The sequence below is a fragment of the Pseudopodoces humilis genome, chromosome 3, assembly GCF_049639895.1.
Source record: "Pseudopodoces humilis isolate 2021_Gansu_Grassland_sample_001 chromosome 3, ASM4963989v1, whole genome shotgun sequence".
In the NCBI taxonomy this organism is placed as follows: domain Eukaryota; kingdom Metazoa; phylum Chordata; class Aves; order Passeriformes; family Paridae; genus Pseudopodoces; species Pseudopodoces humilis.
The window spans coordinates 104,565,056-104,587,485 of NC_142202.1; the positions used below are offsets into that span (position 1 = coordinate 104,565,056).

The window sequence follows — 22,430 nt, forward strand, 5'->3', positions numbered from 1 at the left end:
TAAAATTGTTTTAGTTTCTCTCAGCTTTACTTCCCCAAATCACACGGTGGTAGCTGTTGTCACCCCACTGTTAACCCACTTTCTGAGTTACTGGAATGCTGAGCATCCAACATTCTCATGGAGACCAACCCCACTGCTGAACTACTATGCTGTGGTGAGCCATAAGCACCTCTTCAAATACATGTTCCTTAGAGAAGAGAGAACAGTAACTAAATAGGTTTCTAAATTTGCATCAGCACTTTTAAACATCTGAGCAGTATGACCCCAAAACCTCAATTTTCTCCATGCTCTGATGGAAAAGTCAGGGATGGAGGGATGGGCATTATGACTATTCTGTCCACAGGGGCCCCTTAGGTGAGTTATTTCCCACCAGGCTCATTTCCTGTGCTGTCAGTCCGCTTCACTCCACACCTTCAGCTAAAAATGGTCTTTAGAAGAACCTCCTGGGCAGTAACAGAAATGAGTGTGGATCCAAGGATGCCACAGAGAGCTAATAATTTCTTCTCTCATTTGAAAGCTAACACTCTCAAATGCTCCAGAACTCATCCTGGATCCAGGGATGTACACAGAAACTGTTACCAGGCTGTAGCCTTAACTAGCAGTCAGCAAAGATGGTGTATAAAACAGGAAGGTTTAGCTGCTCAAAATTGCCCCCTGAAATTTTAATGATCTAATCCAGGGTTCTTCAATAACTGCCCAATTCCCATCAGAACAAGTGAGTGAGCACCTTCCCAAAGCTGACCTCCACAGTCGCAGTTAATTCACATAACTGAGAATATGGCTGGTTTCCTACAGGAAAAACACAAGACCAGATATATTTCACACAGTGTTATTCACACATTTTCATTTGATTTTTACAGTATATACATGTGAACATTACATTATTCAATACGAGCCACCTGGAGTCAAGCCTAATCAAACTGGTCCATAAACAATCTATATCAAAAAGCAATACTTGAGCAAAAAGTCTAGTGGTTCTACCCAAACCCTAAAATAGTTGAAAGGAAATCCAGTGATTTTCATGTTCCTGGATAGAATTTGTGCACAAATGATCTCAGGAGAGCAAGTGGAATATTACACTCAAGATATTGAAAGCACCAAGGATGACAGTTACAGGACTGTTTAAATTCAACCATGGCATGAGTGCTGCAGGGACAAAGTACAGGGACATTATCAGTTTCTGCCTGGACATCCCCAAAAGCCTGACGTACTGTCTTACGTGTTGAAGGAATGTCGGCTCTGTGGATTATAACACACGGCACAGCTACACAGGGTAAAGACAGTCACTAAGGAGAATTGATGTGTCCAAGGAAGTGGCTCAGAAGTCATCCTTTGGGTGACTACGGGAAAGCTCTGGCTCCAGTGACAGGGCTGGTACCTCTGGGGAGGATTTTTGTGAACTGCCATGCAAAAACTACTTGGCAATTAGAATTGTGCTTACTCAAAACAATGAGGCCTACTACTTCCCTTCATGCAGGCACTGGAAGTAGGCCAGAAGAAACTTTCCCATTTGCCTATTAAGGAGTTATCACTACCATTAGAAACGCAGCGCCTCAGATGTCTGCTTTAGTAACAGTTATGTAACCCTGGTATCAACAGTAACATGACAGACTTCCTCAAACAAGTTTATACCACTGCTATTTTCTTTCTCACGATCACACCCCTACCAAAACAGCCTTTTATTTGATCAATGCTCAAGACGTTGTTTCCAAACTACCATGTTGATCAAAACTTTAGGTTAAGCCATCCAAATGAACATTTTACACAAAATACTTACTTCAACAACATACAAAGCACTTTCTTTATCTTTCAGAAACTGAATATACAAAGTAAGCTTTTTCCAAAATATTTCCATAGGCAAAGGATTAAAAAGGATTTTAATTATACACATATGGTCACAATTCTGCCTTAAAAAGATCATTGGGAAATGTACATAAGGCCGCTTGTATATGTACATCATCTTTATGTTACTGTTACAATGTCATATGTCCAGAGAAAAAAATTGACAGTATCATACATATTTGCTTTACGCTGCGAGAAGGCTATTCAAAAATACAGTACTCTTCTGTACAAAAAAATCATGCCACATTTATTAAGATGGAAGAAGCATTGGTTTCTGTGATAACCAAATATTTCAGTCCACTTCTTACTATGCTTATTTATCCTGATTTAAAATTTGAACAGATTGATTTCCCAAAGTGTCCGTATGAACAGATTCAACAGTTATGTTATAAACAAAACATAATGTTTCTCACAATAGATAAAAAGAAAGCCGGTTCATATTTTTGAAACCATATAAAGATAGAATTTTAAAAAAATCACTTTAGATTTGCTGAAATAAATTTACATTATACAACACTATATGCCAGGGGGAAAGAAGGGAACGGGGATATGAATATACACTAAAATGCAAATTTTTGTCCCAAAAAAGGAGTAAAACAAATTACATTTACAGCATGAAGGTTTACAAATGTACATCTGTACAACCAAGGTAAGCATCACTACTAAATTAGCAAGGCTTTGTAATAAACATCGAAACGAGAGATTTGTTTTCAAACTGTAAACTTACACCTATTAACTACACGTATACAATGCATATATTTATAGGAAGCAAAAAGCTATCTGAATATTTAATCAATCATGCTTAAATGTTGAGCTATCAAGTTTACTCTTCAGTGGCCCCTTCTCTTTATCATTACCTATTTTTCGCATCTACAGTGAGAAAGCAAAATAAATGCTCAACACTTTCAAATCCTTACAATTCTATATGCAAAATAAAAAAATACATATCTCTACTCTTCCTGCATTGTAAAACTGACTGTAAAGTTAATACAGGGTTCACTCCTTTTCCAACAGAGTAGTTCGCTGAATGCAAGTACCACCATCATTTTAACCCCTCTACCTTGTTCAACAATTAAATATATAAGTATATACAGCACTTTATTTTTAATACATCGCTAGAGAAAACCTTAGCGCATGATTTAAAAAAACCTGTATCCACAGCACGTGCCAAAAACTGGTCTTTTAAAATTTCCATCATTTTGCTCTTCCCTACTTTAATTTGCTGTGTCCTGTTTGTTATTTGGATAGGATGTTGTGAACCACCAAAATACAACTTAACTTTTCAACATGTTAAATAATGTTTATGCAGCTGATCAATTTTAATCTGGTATAAAAGACTTCACACAAAAGGGAAAAATAAGGATTAATTCTATATACAACTCTATAAACCTGTTGTGCTATGATGCTGGGTAGACCTACCAGATTGCAAGCCAGTGTATTAAAAGAATACTGTACTTTTTCCCTTTAAAAACTATTTCAGTGACTTTACAAGGTAAAAATTTACAAAATATGTGACAGCTATTTTGATACAATTACATCATATACAGGCATTCTGTGCTTTGCCAGCCATCCAATCTGATAGGTCTCTGGATCAGGGCTGGAGATAGTTTTTGTTTTTTTTTTTAACAATTCACTCCCCAAAAATATACACAAGAATAAAAATTTTACAAATGGATGAACAAAGTCAATAAATAGATTTAAAAAAATCAGAACATTTAGAGTTAAGTTGTAGGTTTTGATAATTCACAATTTAATTTTTCTTCCATTTCTCTTTGTCTTTTACAGCATCCCATTTGGTGGTCCACCAATTGGCCCCAGATCGGCACTGTTCTTCAGGTAATACTTTTCCAGCTTGGCCAGAATGTGTTTACCATAGGTGTATTTACGCAGAGTCGTGATGTGGGGTCGAATCTGTAATAACAAACACGTTTGGTTTTTAACATCCACACTTTTAAGCACAGGTGACTACACTTCAAAAAAACTATGCAAAAAGATGCCAGAAGCCTGTATTTCAAAGTGCTTGAAGTTTCTGGAAAGATGTACAACTGGTGACTTTAACTCATCAAGTAACTAATGTTCCTGTTGCAGGAAAAGGGAGGCAGTACTTTGTGGGAGAGCCCTGCTGGTGACTGGGGGAAGCAGAGCTCTTGCAGGCGTATCCTGGGCCCTGTGTTAAATAGCTTCGGGTCATTATGGCAACAGCACATTTCTCCACGTCTGGATATTCTTAAGCAGAAATGTACCTGTATTCTACAAGTGTGGGAATCTCTTCTGGGGGAACTGCAGAGTGGATTTATACCCACAACCACGAAGTAAAAAGAGAAACCCATGTTTCTTCTTTCATATTAACAGCGATGACAGATACTAAATTTTCCCATTATAAGTATCTTCACATAAAATCTGGCACAAAGACAGGAGATGAAATCCAACTATTGAAACTTTCCCTTTTTAGCTCAGTGCTTAGAGACCTGAATGCTTTCTGCTTTAGCAAGCTCCACTGAATGTCATGGTTATACACTGAGTTCTAGATTACAGAAGCACTGGGTTTTACAGCAGGGCAAGGTGCCGTGGCAGAAAAGCTCATACAGATGTACTTCTGAATCATTGCAAGTATGCACACACATACCTTGTGCATTATGATCTTCCTCTGGGCGGGCTCAGCCATGTCGATCATCTTCTGCACGACGTAGTTGGCGTACTGGTCCTTCATCATGGTGTATAAGGCACTGTGAGGGCCGTCGTTCTGGCAGCACACCTCGTCGATCAGCAGGGCTCGCTCCGCACGCGACGCGTGAGTCACGCATTTTTCTACCACGTTGCTGAAAAATAAGGCAGGTCCATGAAGGGACGGGAGGTGTAACACTCTTTCAGGTAATAATTATCAATTCAACTAGAAGTTTATTAGTTCTTCTTAACACCAGTAAAAAGCATATTGCAAACACATTGATTCCTCATTTCCAGATCTCCAGTCTAATGACTGAGGAAGATAGAGGATTATATATCGTTATTATTTCACCCATTGAAAAGGTTATTTTCTGATTATTTTGTAGGAGAGACTTTTCCACTGAATTTATATAGGGTATACTGGACTTCAAGCTCCATATGTATTCTAGCACATCTATTTTGTGGGCCCTTTGAGGACAACAGAGAAAGCCAGTTATGAAGATTTTTGCTTTTTGAGTGAATGCACTTTCCAGGAGCATGCCTAGATCAGAGATTCCATGAAATGTTCTTTTGCAGAGCAAGCCTCTGACCTTCCACTTTATTTTCAGAAGCTGGAAAGGCTATCAAAGTTTGTAACAGCAAAATGATCCCAGTCCTAAATTTGTGCTTTAGAAGTTAACCAAGCTAGAGGGTTATGAAGAGTCCTATTCAGGCAAAGAAAAATAAAATCCATATAACTAGTTTTCTAGAAATTTTTTAAAAAATGCCCCCATAATATCACAGTGCATTTCTACTTCATTCTGATGACAAAGTTAGTCTCACTGAATCACCTAGAATGAATTCTGAGGTGTATTTTTCCTTCACAGAAGGCACATAATCCATATTTCAGCAAAAAACACAAAAGGAGGAGTTTTAGGTTCCAATTTCTGAGTAGTTCAGGCCTCCTACAGCAGTCTTTCAGACTTTATAAGGCAGAAAATCCTTGTCAGACTGAACTACCACTTTATAAAGGTAGCCCTGTTATACTTGCAAATTGCTAAGCTGGATTGAGAGTCAGCAAGTCCCAGCTTATCATCATCAACACATCACCCAAGTTCCAGCAAACCTTTTCACCTGGCTCTGGGCATCCTTATATGAAAACTTGAAACCTGTTCCCTGCACTTGCACAAAATGAACAAAAGCCATCCCATAAACACACAGAAACTCTTTTGTTTTGCTACAGAACATTTGCCTCTTCCCTCCCCCAAACCTAGTATAAAATGCCACTACCATTCATCTCTATAAAAATATGAAATTTCAGGAGGCAAGATAAACAATAAAAAAAAAATAATTATCAATTTCTTTTGTAGCACAAGAAATAAATCCAGTATTACAACTTTACAAGGCTAATGAATCTTTTATATAGGGAAGTTGTGCAATACCTGGCAAATTTGTGCTGACTCAGAGCTAGAACTTTTCCTCTTATTTCTGACACGATTTTGCTTTTGTCTTCAGGACGACCATGCTCCAGTACATGTTGAATAACATAATTTCCATACTGATCCTGAAAATAAGATGACTTCAATTTTCTTTTGTGTTCATACCAAGGAATAAATACTGACAACTTTTATACACGAGCATAAAGTATGAAATTACTATTTGCATGGATATAAGGAAAATACAATAACGTCAACATTACAGAAGCAAAGCGATACAAGAAATTTTTCATCAAGAATTACTCAATGGACCACAAAGTTTACATGAAAAATGTAAATAATCTGTAAAACCAGTGTTTTGCTAGAGTATCTTTTATCCTCTTTAAGAAAGAAGTCCTCAAATTTAAGATCATACTTTTTTAACAGCTGTAATATTCCCCTGAACACCAAGCTACAGTCAAAAGTGTAAGAAAAACGCTTTTATATCTTCTTTGCCTCCCAACTTCCAAATTCATTTTCATTAAAACTACGGAAGGAAAGAAAAACAAAAAATCAATGTCTACAAAATTCAAAAGAGGCAAATGCATTTAAACTAGGATACAGGAGTAAATTATGGTAACAAAAAAACTCTACAGTGCATTAAAAACGAGTGTAGATGCACTAACCTGCACTAGCTGTTCTGTGTGTTGATGCAGTTCTTCTAAGATTGGCAAAGTCTGCTCAGCAGTGCAGTGCTCCAGAATACGCTGAATTACTCTACAACCATACGGATGAGTTGAAAGTACAAAGACCTTGAAAACAGGATTGTAAACTGAAGTTAAACCAACTGAAGCTCACATCTATTGCAGTATTGCTGCATTCAAAATGGAACTGAACATTACTACTACTATTAAAACAAGTTTTGCCTGCCAAGGCCAGAATTCCATTTCCAGCAGAAGTCAGGAAAAGATAAAAAAAGCAGGTTTTTGTGTGTCAAGGACTCCAGAAAACATACCACTAAGAACCCAAGTGTTCATTAGAATGTTTCTAGCCTGCATAGCTGCAAAGGAAAGCCTAGAAGTATGAGCCTTACTTAAGTGCTGTTCAACTTTCAGGCTTTTCTTTTTACTTTATTTTCAAATTTTAAGACTTTGACGCTTATAAAAAGGAATTCAATAATGGTGGCTGATTTTCACCAATTTCATGTTCCAGCATACACAACAGGCTCCCAGTTACAGATACAAAGTTTGTAAATAACTACTCAAAATATACAGCCAGATCTTGCTTATTCCTTCTGCTTGCTTCTCCTGAAGCTACATTTGTGGTTTGGAGATTAATTCCAAAAATTTCAGTGTTGGTCAGGACTGAACACAGAATCTTGTATGATTAGTCATCAACTCAAATGATGCAGGCAGGAGAAAATGGTAAGTAATATCACAGAACTGTTATTTTTCGTTTGCCATTTCATGTTAGCAACTATTTTCTCTATAAACTTACTTGGTGCTTAGGATGGATGTTCAGTAAATAAACCAACTCACAATTTAGTCAAGGGTCTCTATTTACAGTTTAAAAACATGCATCTCATGTACCTCATACACACTTTTTGTAAAAAGGTGTAAAAGGACTGAACCCTAGAAACCTTGGTATGCAATTTAGTACTATGTACAACAATAATTCAGGTATTGCTGTTGTGAAAATGAGAAAGATATTGTAGATTTTATAAGGAAATACATTTGGCCATCCATTAAAGTAAAATTCAGTTTTATAGCCAAGTTAGTAAGATTTTTACAATTTTTCTCAAGACTGTAAAAGTACACACTTGTCTCAGAGGATTAAAATGTTATTTAGTTGCAGCACATTCACTAGCCTGCAGCACAGTATCAATCTTACAGTAATGTTTTCTGGAAACAAAAAAAAAACCCCAATCTGAAGTAAACAAATACAATGCCCCCTTCACTCCCCACTAGTCCATATGTAGGGAACACATTAGTGAATTTCATCACTACAGTTCCTTAAGGACTAACATTCATTGGGAAACACTAAAAAGACACACGTGCAACACAAGCAACAGGAGAGGAAAATGTAATTTTTAATGAAAAATATATACTAGAGAGCACATATGTTATTATTATATCAAAAATGACCCTGTAAGAGTTGTGAAGGAAATGTGAAATGGCGTTATCACAAAACACAAACACAAAGCCTGGGTACACAAAGTGCCTTGTACGTGTTTATATTACATAAATATTTATTATTACTTATAATACATCCAAAAACATGTCTTTCTAGAGCCTCCTCTCCCACAAATTCATCTTTTTACAGTATGTTAATTGTTTCTCCAACATCTTTTTCATGTCATAATCCCCTTTTTCATTCTACTTAAAACAAGCTGAGCACAAAGTGGCAAACGCTATCTTGTACATGCAAATGATGGACAAAGACCGGCAAATCTTTTTCTGTGAAAAACCTGCAAAAAGGAAATGAACCACTGACACTACCTGTCCTTTGAATGCATCAATGATGAACTGGAGCGACTGGGGTTGAACACACTCAATGCATTTTTGTACAACGTGGTTTCCATTTTGATCCTTCACACATTTCAGAACATGGCCATCCAGCTCTTTCACCATTTCATTCTGGAAAAACAAAGATTATCCTTGTCTTTATGATGGTATTCCCCCCCACCCTTAAATGGGGAACAATTTCATTTCATGCTGACTCCAACCTTCATATTCACTGGTGTTAACTGTGTACCTCAGTACCTGCATTTAAACAACTATTTTAGCCCCTAGGATATTTCATGATGAAGGGAATAACCAACAACGTATTTAAGTAAGAAGAGGGACACAATAAAAATAAATAAAATTTAAAAAGCATTGATCTAACTTACAATTACCTGCTGGTCAGGTGAGATTGACTCGAGTGCTTTCTGGATAACACGACAGCCATACATCTGGAGGGCCAGTGGCAGAACATGACCACGGATGCGTGTTGCTAGAGCTAACTTTTGATCCAGGCTTCCAAACTAAAAGACAATAAATATATTGTTAACAAATGAAGACATATTGCAGCACGCTGGAATTTACATGTCAGAGTAAGTATTGTCAAGATGTACATGACTGTAATATTTGAATCATTTTTTCACTTTGTATTTTGGTGAGGATAATTATCAGAAGCTTTTCTCTCCTAAGTGCAACATTTTGCAATATTCCACATCCAGTTCATATACCTGCTATCAAATGCATGACCTTGAAAGACAACAAGAAGTCAATACAGATTGTCTGTCTGTAGGAATATCTAAGTGCAATAAACTACTTTTTCAAATAAATTATACAGGGAAAATGATCACAGGTCACTATCATGTATGAATCCAAATGAGATTTTCTATCTCAAAACTTGTACGGTGTTATCTCACATCCTGTAAGAGAGGATATAGAAGTGACCACCTGGACAATCACATGGTGGCACAGCAATATTCCTGCAGCATGGCTGAGAACACCCGTAGTCAGCTCTGAAGAAAGCTTGACCAACAACTTCACCTGCCTACCTATACAGTCAACTGAGGTCCCTTATTACACGGAAGGCCATGTGAATGTGTTTCCTGAGAAGTGTTCTGCAGAACTAAGATGAAAACACTCAACTAACAATGATTAACTGTGTATTCATCCAGCTTAATATTATGGAAAAAACGGCAGATTATGACTCCAAAGCAAAATCAAGATCTTGTATATCATATATATGTCAGTGACACCTAACAAAAGGTATTTTGATTGGTTAATAAAAAAGAAGTAAAATAATAAAGCACATTGTTTTATAGATTATTAAAAAATACATTCTTGTTTACAGCAAGTATCTTATTTTTTACTGGACATTTGCCAATGTTACCTTCTCTCCACCACTCTTTGATATGGCCCTTGATTTAACGTACACTATACTAGATACCTATCCTTCATATAATTTTTCCCAGGACACAGGCATTACTTTTTTCTTCTCTCTTCAAGCCAAATCTTGTAATTCTTTGATAAAGCCTTTTTTTTTTACCACATAGTTTTTAAGAGAAAGCAAATCTGTTTTAAATACTAGTTGTAGTAATACTGGATTGTATCTTATGATACCCCTTACTCAAAATTCTTCAGCCTCAATATATTTTATGGGAGTTTCCTCATACACAGAACCGGATGAAGTTCACACAGCTGTTTGAGAGCAAGGGCATTTTCCAGACCCCATTCTGTACCATGATGCAGTAACCAACAAAAAGCATCTTTCAAATATTTATGCTCCCTTTCATCTGCTGAAAGTCTAAGTTCTGCAAAGAGGTTTGTAAAGCCTCAATGTGCAGACTGTGCACTCACTAGATTTCACCAACACATGCACCACCAGTGTAAGGAGAAACTGTGTCCATAATGGCAAAAAAGACTGGATACAGAACAGAAAACACCAATGCAGAGTTACACGCTTGGGTTCTGTTGAAGTCATGTGGAATTCTGCTACAGTGTTAAGGAAAAGACCAGTTAAATTTAATCAGATTTCCAGCACTTCATTTGCATGTCCATCCATGCACTTAGTGCTATGCTTACCTCAAAGAACTTCTGTATTACATAGTTTCCAAACACATCAGTCATCAATTGATAGGCTGCTTGCAGGATCTCATTAAATACCATCTGGCGCTCAGCTGGAGTAGCTCGCTCCAGCTTTTGCTGTATAAATCTAAGCACAAAAAAAGGTACATTATGCTTTGCATCAACAACAGGAAAACCTCTCAAACACTGTTTCAATGAGACACCTCAACACTCTAAAGCAAGCAGTCAACATTTATAAAATTTATTAAAATGAAAGCAGTACCTTTGCATATAAAAGGATACATTTTAGTAAAATCAAGACTTGAAAACTCCCATTTGAAAGGCATTAAAGATGAAAATAATAGCTATAACTAAGTAACCAATGATGTACTGACAAAAAAGTTTTACACTCCAGATGCCACATATTTTGTTTTCTTAATCATTGCCTTTTTGATACCTAAATACTACAGTTTACTAGTCTAGTTATGAGGCTACTTCTACACTGAAAACTTCTACAGGCAGCTAAATTAATACTTTTACAATGAAATTTCTTAGGGAAGGTCAGCCTAAGAGCACGTGCTCCAATTAATGGCATGCTTTGTATTAAAATGACAAGCACCTCATTCAAGTTTGATCTTAATAATATCAAAGCAGTAAAATATTATTAACTTTTCTTGTAATATTTACCTAGAACCATGCTGGTCTTGGGAAAATTCAACAATATGTCCAACCAGGTCCCTTAGTTGAAGATTAGGGAAACGATTGTTTCTGAAATCTTCCAGCAATCGGCTGCGTCCAGAAGGCATAATGTCAGACCTACTGTAGCGGAGGCGCGAAGGAGGGAAGAGCTGGCTGGTGGAGCTAAAGAGACTGGAGGCGCTCGCCGCACTGCGATACTTGGCTTCGGCTCCGGGGGCTGCAGAAATATAGCGACCACTACCATTTGTCAGTCCTCCTACAAGGAAGCAGCTCTGTCAGTAACAGCCGTGAGGAAAATAAGCAACAGCAAAACAGCAAGTGAAACTAAAACTATGGATACACCCTGGAGCCAAAGAAAACAACAGTGTTGTCTTGTTATTTATATTTACCTCATTATGGTTGGAGGAGTTAGATAGCTTTATCTTGCAGTAAATAAAACCCTTCTCCTCCTCACTGTTATTTTACGTGAAGGGCACCAGGGAAAGAAATGTCATTAGAAGAATATATCAAGGCAAATAAAGTGAGCACCCACTCAGCCTTACAGAAACTTTAGAACTGGGTGGGCCTTAAGCTTAGTGGGCAGATTTCCACTTCACGAGTCATACTGGCTTATACCCTCGTTAGTAGTCTTGAAGTTAGCCAATTGTGTCAAAATAGACCATGAAATCTGAACTACCCTTCAGTCCCTACTGAGATACATTTCCAGTTTATGGCATGTTAAGAGCATTTTTGGGAAGGCACGTGTGGTGCCTCTTGTCAAGCTGTACCTGTCCTGCAGGTTATTTGATGACTTCAGCATCCCAAGCTTCCAATCTGGTACCTCTTCTCAGCACTAAATATGTCAAATTTCAAACCAGGTAACTAAGATTATCAATTATCAAACAACCACAAATAAAGTTAAGCTCCTTTTAGAAACATGAAGTCCTTTCCTCACTGCACAAACACGCATCACTCTAACTTCATCCTTCCTTCCTAAGACCTGAATTGCCTGTGTCTAGGTCCTACTCCTTTGTGCTAATGATTCCACCTATGGCTCTTGTCACTCCACAGTCCTGTGCATTTCTCCTCACACCCTGCTCTCTGATCAGTTCATGTCACTCTGAACTCCTCCACCAGGCCTCTCCCCTCCACTTTATAACAGGCAGCAATTATCATAAAAAGCATCCAAAGCATCTTTCCTAACTGCTGTATGACTTTTTTTTAGAGGGATACTCTTAGTATACTACAAGCAGAAATACTCAAAGACAAGTCTCACATGGAAACCTCAATTCTACTATTAAAACCAAACTAAGGAAAGAAATAACTAAACACTCCCTGAAAGTATTGACTATGAATTGGAAAAGGAAAGCATTTTGTCTCCCTGTCTAGGAAGTGACATTGTAATTAAAGCCCTTTCAAAGTCAACAGAATAAATATCTACATTTGAATTTAAAATACATTGCAGTATGTGCTGTTTGAATGGTGCTCTACTATAAACTTAATTTAAAAAATTAAAAAAAAGAAAGAAAAAAGGGAATATAAGAGAAAAAAAGCAGCTGACTGTGCCCCAGCCAAGCCTTCTTTTGGTTCCAAGTATTTATAAGGCCAGGCAACAACAGTGGACTGCCAATGTATTAATGGTAAAGTTATCTTTTTCAAAAGGTCAAATTCTAGTACCAGAATCTGAGATGTTAGTGCTCTGCAAGACACATCAAGCATCACATTTATTGCACTGTATAGTACTGTGTCCTAAAATAGAAATAATATATAGAAATAATAAAATTTATTTTATAATTAGTCTTCAAAATTCTGTGATAAACAACAATAAATACCTTATGCCCCATAATACATTTTAAAAACTACTAGGTTTTCTTTTAAATTAAAGCCTCTTAATTCTCTACAGCCAGGAAAATCTAATTTTTGTAACTATCAATTTTAGTTTCCATTGACAAACATTACAGTACTAACAAACAGAAGGGAAAAAAACCCCCAACATTCTGCAGCTAAAGCAGTGTGCAGAGTGATAATTTCTGCCGTAATTTCTCCTCTAGGAATGGCTTTCTACAGAACAAAAAAAAGTTACGCTGCTGAAATGATGGTCTCTCTCATCTGGACTAATACATGATGTAAATACATCAGTGCAATCCTGGCTTCCCTGTACGTGCTGTGCAGTAACACTATTTAATATCACGAGAGGGCACCAGAGCCCATCAGAAAGGAAATTCTAGGTTCCTTTCCTGTTGCAGCAGCTCTATTACTTCACTGATCACATGCTCAATTCTGTGCCAGAAACCAATAGGACAGTTTTGATCATGTGCTCACAGTCAACATACACAGACATAGAATTGCACATATGAATCAGAAATTGTTTCAGCTTGTTTTTTTTTTTTTAACTGAGCCTTCATCTCTATAAATTAAATGCAACAATTTATCCAGCAAGTAAAAAAAAAAAAAGAAGAAACTTGGTAGCTTTTAAAAAAATATGCTATATATGTATAATATACATTTTCTGCTAAAGAATTATTAAGCCTTTTTTCAGTCTAATTTGGGAACCATCACTTTTTAAGACTTGTAAGACAACTATGCTGCAACTGGGAGGCTCCTGTCTAGCCTGTGAGCCTATTTCAGACAATCATGTTAAGCAGGACAATAATAAAGGAAGGCTGTATTAAGAAAGCACATTCATCATGCCTAGAAGAACCTGCTGTACTCAGAAAGCAGAACCTTGTAAAACACTGTACACTATTATAAAAAAGAGTAATTTAATCAGTAATTAGCTTTTATTTTCACAACCTTTAATTACAGCAATGTTATGGCTCAGTGGCAGCTCTTCAGATTTGAAAAATGTTAGAACTCCCAAAACAAAGGCATATTGTCTTAGGTACTTATTACATGCAGATATAATTGTGAATACAGTGGCCTATTTGCTTCACCCAACTAGGAAAGTTACAGCCTACATCTTGTAAGCTATTTGGGGAACATACCCTACTGAATAAAGCACTGAAAAAATAAAATACTTATTAGACATCAGTATAGCCACACAATTCCAAACTCTTGGGGAATGAAGTGTGCAGTTCATTCTTCAGATAATCAATTAGCTATCACTTCTGATTTCATGAAAGAAAGATCTCCAAAGCACTAAGTAATATTAAGCTGTTTTACAGTTTAATTGAACCTAAATTCCTGTGGCTAATCCATAGGGAGGAAAAGGCAGAGAGATACAAAGGGGATATAGATCATCTAAATCAGAGCCTAAGTTTCAAGGACATGAAGCATGTTAAATTATTGACCTCTTAACATATTTAATGTTAAGGAGAACATGAAAAAAAACATTAAAAACTAGATCCAGGCACATTTATTTTGACAGCATTAGTCTGTTAGTATTTATTGAAGTATTTTATCAATTATTTCTAGTAAATAAAGACAGAAAACATCTACTGCAGAGTAACTTACTTACATGTGTCAGCAGTATTTTCTAGGAACACACAAACATCGATATAAATGCTTTAAACTTAATTTCTATGAAGTATTTGTTCATCTGTAAGTAGCTTAACCTCATCCTAAGCTAAAAGTTTCATCTTCATATGGAAAATAGAAATACACATGTCTATGTTGATTTTAGGAATCAATGCACATGTTTATTATGCCTGGTTTACTGCAGCCCTACAGAGGAGGGACGCTGCCGAGGCAATGCAAAGCTCCCCATACTGCCTTACCAAGGGGCCTTTACTCTTACCCCAAATGACCATCTCTGAAGGTGAAACATCAACTCCAACTGCTAACAAGCTTGGCTCACAACACACAGGAAATAATTACCTCCAAAAGCCCAGATTTAAGAAATCCTACTCTACCAAAACTCTACTCTTAAAATGCTGCAATGTACCATCAAACAAGGTAAAGATTACCAATCTAAAAGGATTTTTTACGACAATGGAAAACCACTTACTCTTGCAGTTCCTTGTACTTGGGAGTGAAAGGGTAGTTCAAATTCATGACCTTACTGCTCCAACTGATTACAGTAAAGAAGCAGTTACAGACAACTGACAAATCCCTTCAAATACAGGAAAACTGACACTAGCACAAAGTCATTAGCACATTCCTATTTTAGGACGTTGGATAGAAGTTGGTGAGAAGAGAAAAACAGTAAAATGTCACAAATTTCTTGTAAAAGGGAAATTGTTCTTTTAAGCTACAAATTGCAGCAGTGTCTGACAAAGGGGTTATAAAACCATGCACCCTTTCCCAGTGTTGTGCTCTAGATTCTTGTGGCTGAAACAGGAACAACCGAGTTTGATGCCCATTTTAAAACAAGAGTTAAACTTAGCTGAACCTGTTGATACAAGCAGGCAGGACAAGTTTGGAAGGTGGAGGGAGAGCTGCATTTGACAGGCATTATCAGAATACCAATGGAAACTGCATGCAGACATGAACTTACAATGTTGTTCTACTCTGAAAAGTGACTACATGATAACCATACCCTTCTTAAAATACACTGTTAGATTTCAGGTATAACTTCTCACTAGGTGAGAAAGCTTTGATTTTTTTATTTTTATTTTTTGTATGTGAGAACAAAACATGCTTCCAAGAGTGGCTGATGAACACACCAGAATAAAAATAACAAGACAGACAATTAACTGCAGAAATAGTCTTAAACTCTGAGATGGTGCACTTCGAATGCAACTGTGCAAAAATATGGCACAGGGCAGAAAGGCTAAAAAAATTACTGCATTTTTCTGCATTTTTTGTGAAAGCAAATATCCAAAATACCTCCATTTCCAAATTTCAGGCTGATTTTGTAATATTGCACAAAGTTTATCAGTAATCAAGGTCCACTTCACTTGAAGGACGAAGAGGACTCATGGAAGTCAACAAGGTTGTGTCAATTTTCAGAGTACAACTGTATATTCTGGCTGTTACACACTGATCTAGTACATGATTTTAACAAGCTATTAGGCTTAGTTGACACTGCCAAACAGTTCAAAATGGGTCAAAGTCAGTATTTAAAAATTTCTGCTGATAGAGGCAATCCTCTATATTGATCACAGCCTATTTTCTCAGAACTGAAAAAAAAGTCTTTTAACATTTATCAAATGTGAAACAAACAAAACTTTGAATGTTTTAAATTTTAGATAATGCCTTCCAAAATTTGGTTTAAGTATAGTTTTCAGCAATATGAAAACTATGGTGAGAGTACTTTGAAAAGAAAGAAAGAAAAAGATTTCCATGATAACCCCATTGTCAGATGTTCAGAACTTTCTCAAAAGCCTCCATTTGGGCTGAAACTTTCCATGCTTGGTCTCAGCCCAAAGGTGCACTTTGTAGACCTGAAAAAGGAAAAAAGGTAAGTAAAAAAAAATAAAATGTGCTGAAACATCCCCTTGCCCAGTTTTATTTTGGATATTCAGCACTTAACCTTGAAGGGGACTGTACTGCAAATGTAATATATTTTAATTATTTAACCTTGTTATACAAATTGCTCACACATTTCTTACTTGAGGTGTATTTTGGCAGGCATTTAAAATTTTTTTTCCTCTTTTATTTGCACTAAGTATAGGGGATTATGCTGCCTATTGCAAGCATGGAACTGTGCATTGAACAGTTACTGGATCAACTGGCAACACAATCTTGAATTACATCCATTTTCACTGTATGATTTTAGCATCCAAATTAAATGACTGCAAATATTTGCAGCAGGAAAGAAGAACTGTATTAGGTAACCTCAGGTTAGAGGCATTATCTTCTAAATATACTGTATACTGTGGTGGGGTTCCTTTAGATCTTTTATTTTAGTTTATTTTTTAAAGAAAGGTTGAGCTCCCATGTCATCTTACTAGCCAAAAAAGAACATTTGAGAAATCATTTTCAGCATTCCTTAAAAAATACATCGAATAACAGAGAGCCACCACTAACAATGCCTTTGATACTTCTTTGACAAATGCCTTGTTTTTGTCTCCTTCCATCAGCCTGGTATAAACTACTGTCTTCCTGGCAAAGTATATGGGCCATGAGGTTGACTGATTCAAAAAATCACCTTTCAATACATTTGACATTGAGAGAGAGCACTGCTCACTTTTCTACTTTATCATGGCATGGGGCATTAATGAAAGTCACTTCACTGTTAAACACATCATCTAAAACATCCTTAAAGTAGTAACACAGTGGAGGAGAAACAAAAATAATGCACCTTTGCTTGTCATACTGTGGAAACATATTACAAAAAGGACCAACAATTCTTACTGGGCTCTCTACTGGCTTCTGTAAGGGAAGAAAAATCAGTTGTTGGCCGGATACTGCCAAAAGCTGAGTGCCCTCCACTGTCAAATCAATGAGCAGAGGAATGTGCTCTTCACCTTTCAGGAATGGCCCCTCTTCATTACAAAACTGTTTAACAGCAAAGGTAATGTGACAACTCTTATGCAACATATATTTTACACATAGAAATACATACACACATACAAACAAAAAGTGTTTTTTTGGTTTTTTGTTTTTGTTTTTTTTACCTAAATGCAAACTGGATGAGGATCCATGTGATGAAAGTGATGGCGGTGGCGTAAGTGAATGTCCTGGCGTTTGGCTTGGCAGAGGCATGCCTATTGGACTTGGAGAGGAGGAAAATCCCAGACTATTGTAAAATGGCTGCCCTATGGGTGCTAGGCTGCTACTAGATCTTTTGTACAAGTCAGAGCTAGTAGATAGAGAATCTCTCCTTGTGGCACTACTACTTGCAGAACTGCCAACTGAAGAAGAAATAAAAAGACCCTAATTACACAGTGTCAACTGAATAAAACCTATCCCCAACTACAGCTGGGCAACAACAGATGCGATCACAATAATTACAGCAATCGTTATGACAAAGACAATTACTGTGATAACCACACATGCTTTTAAGTAAATCTAAGTGGGTATAAACATACCACTGGCAAGTATTTCACCAACGTTCATGTCTTTCAACATTTCACACTAGACTTCTCACAGTAATATTGCAGTACTCTGTTTTAGACGCCTGACTTCAGGCTTTGGGACAAATACGGAATTTATAAGATTAGATTACACTGTCACTTTATAGAATAAATTAGTCTCAAAATATTGCCACTAAATATATGATAAATTTTTTTTCCACCTTCAATTATTAGTCAGACAGTGACACTAATTTCAGGAAAAAGTCTAGAGGAAATTAGTTGTTGTTTAAGGGTTCACAAAATAATTTATATTCTTGTTCAGGTGTTTCTGAACTTCCTCTTTTAAACCCCTCACCTGTAGGAAAAAAATTACTACTTTAAATTCCCTACAAGAATTATGGCTCTCAAAGAAGTGCTTTGAAAAGATATTATAAAGAGGGAATAGGCCAAGAAAGAAGATGAGAAGCACAGCAGAGATAGGAAAATTAGGTGAGAAATTAAAAATGTGATTTTACTGCTATTAGTGTTTCTGAAAGTCAAATTAGACTTTGGATAACAGTGTATTAGTGAAGGACTGGTTATCCTGCACAGCATCATTCAGCAGGGTGACGAGCAGTCTAGGACAAATTAGAACATTAAAAAGTTTTAGAAATGTTACATTCTAGTAACTGCTGCATACTAGCAAAGTATTAAACTAGAATGCCTGTTTTAAACATGGAACATTATTATACTCATGAACCAAACCAAGATTATGGATATTTTAGTAACAAGTATCTCTCTTAAGATGAATTTGGAAAACTGATTACAACTATTGGCTACTTCAACTTAAAAAGGGAAGGTCAGAATTTTTACTTCCACAACCTTTATCCTTTTCAAGTACCTTCCTATTAAAGCTGGCAGCATGGCACAATATAAAGGTCGCCTGAAACCTCCCATTTTAAGATACTAGTTTGTTTTCTCATACCATTAATAAGTTGGCTAATATTTTTCATGGCAGGAACTTGCTTGGACAAAATTTTTAATAGAACTTCTGTCTAAACACTGCCATTTAAGCAATACTGGCAAAGTGTTTTATCCTTACCAAAATAATCTAGCTACCTCTTTGAGAAGTTGGTGCTTTCATGTACTCAGACCAAATATGCCAGCAACAGGAGACCTTTATTTTCACACTTTTAGACTGAACTAAAAATCTTTGCAAGATCACAGTTCATCCAAGTTCAGCACAGATCTGCTACAGATTTATAGCTGAAAACTTAAACTCCTGACCATACACTGCATGTCTGAGATGGTTGGTTATGGTTGTGCCATGTCAAAAACTGACTTTGCTGTCCAAGATTCTACCTTGTGTTGGAAAGGCCCATGAGGCAATGAGGAAAGGCAGTTTTCTATTTCAAGTGCAGAGGAGACAAAAGCCAAACACAAGAAATAGACTAGGGAGGGGGGGAAAAGAGAAAAAAAGAAACCAGAAAGAGGAAGAAATAAAGGTAAGACAAAGGGACTGCAAGAAAAACTGGCAAGCATTTTCAGTGGGACTGAGGATGAGAAGAAAGCAGACCTGAAGAAAAGTTAGGCTGTAGAAGGTATATGTGACTGTGGGGCAAAAAGACTGGAATAGTAAGCTGATGATAGGAACATCACAGAGCACACGTAGAAACAAACATAGTTAGGAGGGGGAGGGAAGCAGGAGATGAATGTTGCCTAGAAACTGGGAAGGAAGACATACTAGAGGAGAAACCAGAAGGAAAAGATACCAGACTAACTAGGCAAGAAGATTAAGAATAAGAAACCAGAAGAGCAAATAAAGGCAACAGTGTAAAGAAATCTCAAGCTTTGAGACCAGCTCTACAGGCTCTGGCTCAGTGAACCATATAAATGCTAATACAATGCTACATGATGGATTGCTACTTTTCCATCTTTCAGAGTTTCTTACTCAGCTAAATTGCTGCAGCTTAACAAGTTACCATGAACCAGCTGAGCTGCATTTTCACACACATACAAGCAAAGCTCACAAAACAGAGAAGATAATTTGCATTAGCTTACTCTTCTTCCCCCCCTCTCTAAGCTAATCCAATTCCTTTACAGTTGTTATAAGCCAGAAGGTGGCATCTGGAAAGCTGCCATAGTTGATCTAATTCTTGGCTACCTGTTAAGCTGCAGTAACTTATCATCATGTACCTAAACCTTTAAAATGGAGTGTGAATAACTTTATTATAAAAGAACAAAGACTGTAAGTACATACAGTCACTTATATGGTATGCTAGCTGCTTTCAGTTGTTCCTTTGTTCAGTCATTCAAGCTAGAACATGCTCACCTTTGCATTTTTTGCAGCTATATTTGCCCCCGTGCAAAAACTGAAAACATAAGGGCAAAATATGTTCTAACATCTATCAGTCTTCATGGCTGTATTTTAACTGAAATTTAACTTAATTTTCAATACACTGATGGGAGTTACAAAGAAGCTGAAACCTTGGCACATAAAAAATTAAACTTGTTTTCAATTTGCCTCAATATGCATGACTATCACTTGTTTAAGTGGTCATCTGTGTAATTCAAATCATATATACATACAGGTCAGAACTCTAAAAAAATAAATAAATAACCAGGAAGCATTTTTGAAGTGGCTGTTAGGGCAAATACAGTTGATACTTGGCAGAAGGGCACTTTTAATATACTTTTATTCTAGTAACACTACTAAAAATATTCCAGGTTTAGATAGCACCTTTCATCAGCACTTCTCAAACTGCAAAAGCATAGAGTTCCTGCTTCCCTGTGCAAACTATCATGATAATTAAATCACCCTGGATATTGCTGCAAGATTTCAGCATGTGCTCTCTGTGCTGAGGGCTTTGGACAAAGCTCTGGAACTGACCTTAGCTACAAGAAAAAGGCTTCATCTCCTGTGCCAGAAAAAGCTATGCTGATTTTCTTAAATAGATACACAACTAAAATTTGTGTTCTATGGAGGTTCTTCAGATAATGCAGGATAAAAACTTTAATGACTTAAATCTATTCAATCTGGAGACCTTAAATAGTTTGCTCTGTATTAAATACATATATTTATTATCACTATCTACCACTGTAATGAAGCTGTACCTAGAGTGAAACACAGCTGCTAAGGACTCACTGAAACCCTACAAATAGCTCAGGAAAAATTATATTACATAATATACACTTGGATAGCACAATTTTATAAATAAAATTTACTTGCTGTGACATCAATGAAAATTAAGAAAACCTACACTACTGAGTAGCCTCAATTTTTATTTAAATTCAACATGGGATGTTTTGAGTTTCCTCTTTAAAATTAAATACTGGACAGCATCAGTCTAAAAACCTGATTTTTGACTTCCTAGCATTAGTTTTGTTGAAGTAAATAATTTTTCTGATTTTTTTATGAAAAACAACTCTGAGAAAAACTCTGTGTTGGTATGCAGTATATTTGATGTCACTAGTTACACTTAGTTACTAAATAACAACTACCTGTCTTAACATTGAAGGGTGTGCTTTTCCTTCTGTTTTTTATCCCCTATATATTAAGCCATTTTGTAACATTGTGTAATATTTTTTTTAAAATTACTTTCTTTAATGCTAACTTTCCTTAATTTTGAAAAGAATACTGTTAAGAGTACACACAATTCCCCCAACTTCTACCCATCTGCAAGATATGCAAGATTAAACATGCTGCCCTGATTTCATTAAAATAATGCTAGTAATAAGAAGCAATTCAGTGGTGTAAACTTAAAAATTAATAGCAAAAGGAAATCTTCTTTAAAATAAATGTTTCTCTTGCCTTACTAAAACTGAATCTGAAATATAAGAAAACCTACCTTGTGTGTTTAAAAACTGTGTGAGTATGAAATTTCTGCTTTAGAACAGAAATGTGACAGAATGATTTTATTTTTTTTTAAGTACAAACAGGTTGGTTACATTTAGGAGTATCTGCTGAAATTAATTAAAGGCCCCAGATGTGCATAGAACTATTTAGGCTTAACTATATCTAAGATTAAACCTGCTAGAGTTAACAAGGACTGTTCTTGGGTATTAAGTATTTTTGTTTTATAAATCCTTAAAAAATGTTATGGAAACAAGCACTTCAATATTAGATCAAATTTAGAAAGTCAAATACTGTTTAATTTGTTCCCAAAAATTATGAATTTTTCTAATATGATAATTAAAACAAAAAAAAAGTATATCTTCACTATCATCAATTGTTACTTTAACCAAATGATGAAGACTTCCCTGAAAATAAAAGCAGCTTACTGAAAAACAGTAACAAACTTCTGGGGCAGAGTACAGTGATCAGCATGGAGAAGTATTTTGGAGATACCTGTGACTACAGGATATTGTTCAAAAATGCATCTTGTATACAGAACCCAAGTTAATTTAAAAAGCTT

At 36.3% G+C, this 22,430-nt stretch overlaps 1 protein-coding gene across 14 annotated transcripts in view; it reads right to left on the reverse strand.

Moving 5' to 3' along the window:
- Positions 1-813: 813 nt before the first annotated feature.
- PUM2 (pumilio RNA binding family member 2) overlaps positions 814-22,430 on the reverse strand; it is a 74,922-nt gene continuing 53,305 nt past the window's right edge. For 8 of the 14 annotated variants that reach the window (XM_088053940.1, XM_088053939.1, XM_014251436.2 and 5 more), the window contains exons 13-21: positions 17,638-17,874; positions 11,147-11,414; positions 10,478-10,607; positions 8,791-8,925; positions 8,399-8,536; positions 6,587-6,712; positions 5,928-6,049; positions 4,469-4,661; positions 814-3,753 (exon numbers count right to left, since the gene is read on the reverse strand). In XM_088053940.1, the coding sequence (XP_087910066.1) occupies positions 3,622-3,753; positions 4,469-4,661; positions 5,928-6,049; positions 6,587-6,712; positions 8,399-8,536; positions 8,791-8,925; positions 10,478-10,607; positions 11,147-11,414; positions 17,638-17,874 (1,481 nt within the window). In that variant the 3' untranslated portion in view covers positions 814-3,621. Of the gene's footprint in view, positions 3,754-4,468; positions 4,662-5,927; positions 6,050-6,111; positions 6,448-6,586; positions 6,713-8,398; positions 8,537-8,790; positions 8,926-10,477; positions 10,608-11,146; positions 11,415-17,637; positions 17,875-22,430 lie in introns of those variants that run through there. The other 6 variants (XM_014251432.2, XM_014251430.2, XM_014251429.2 and 3 more) reach the window with 4 other exon arrangements.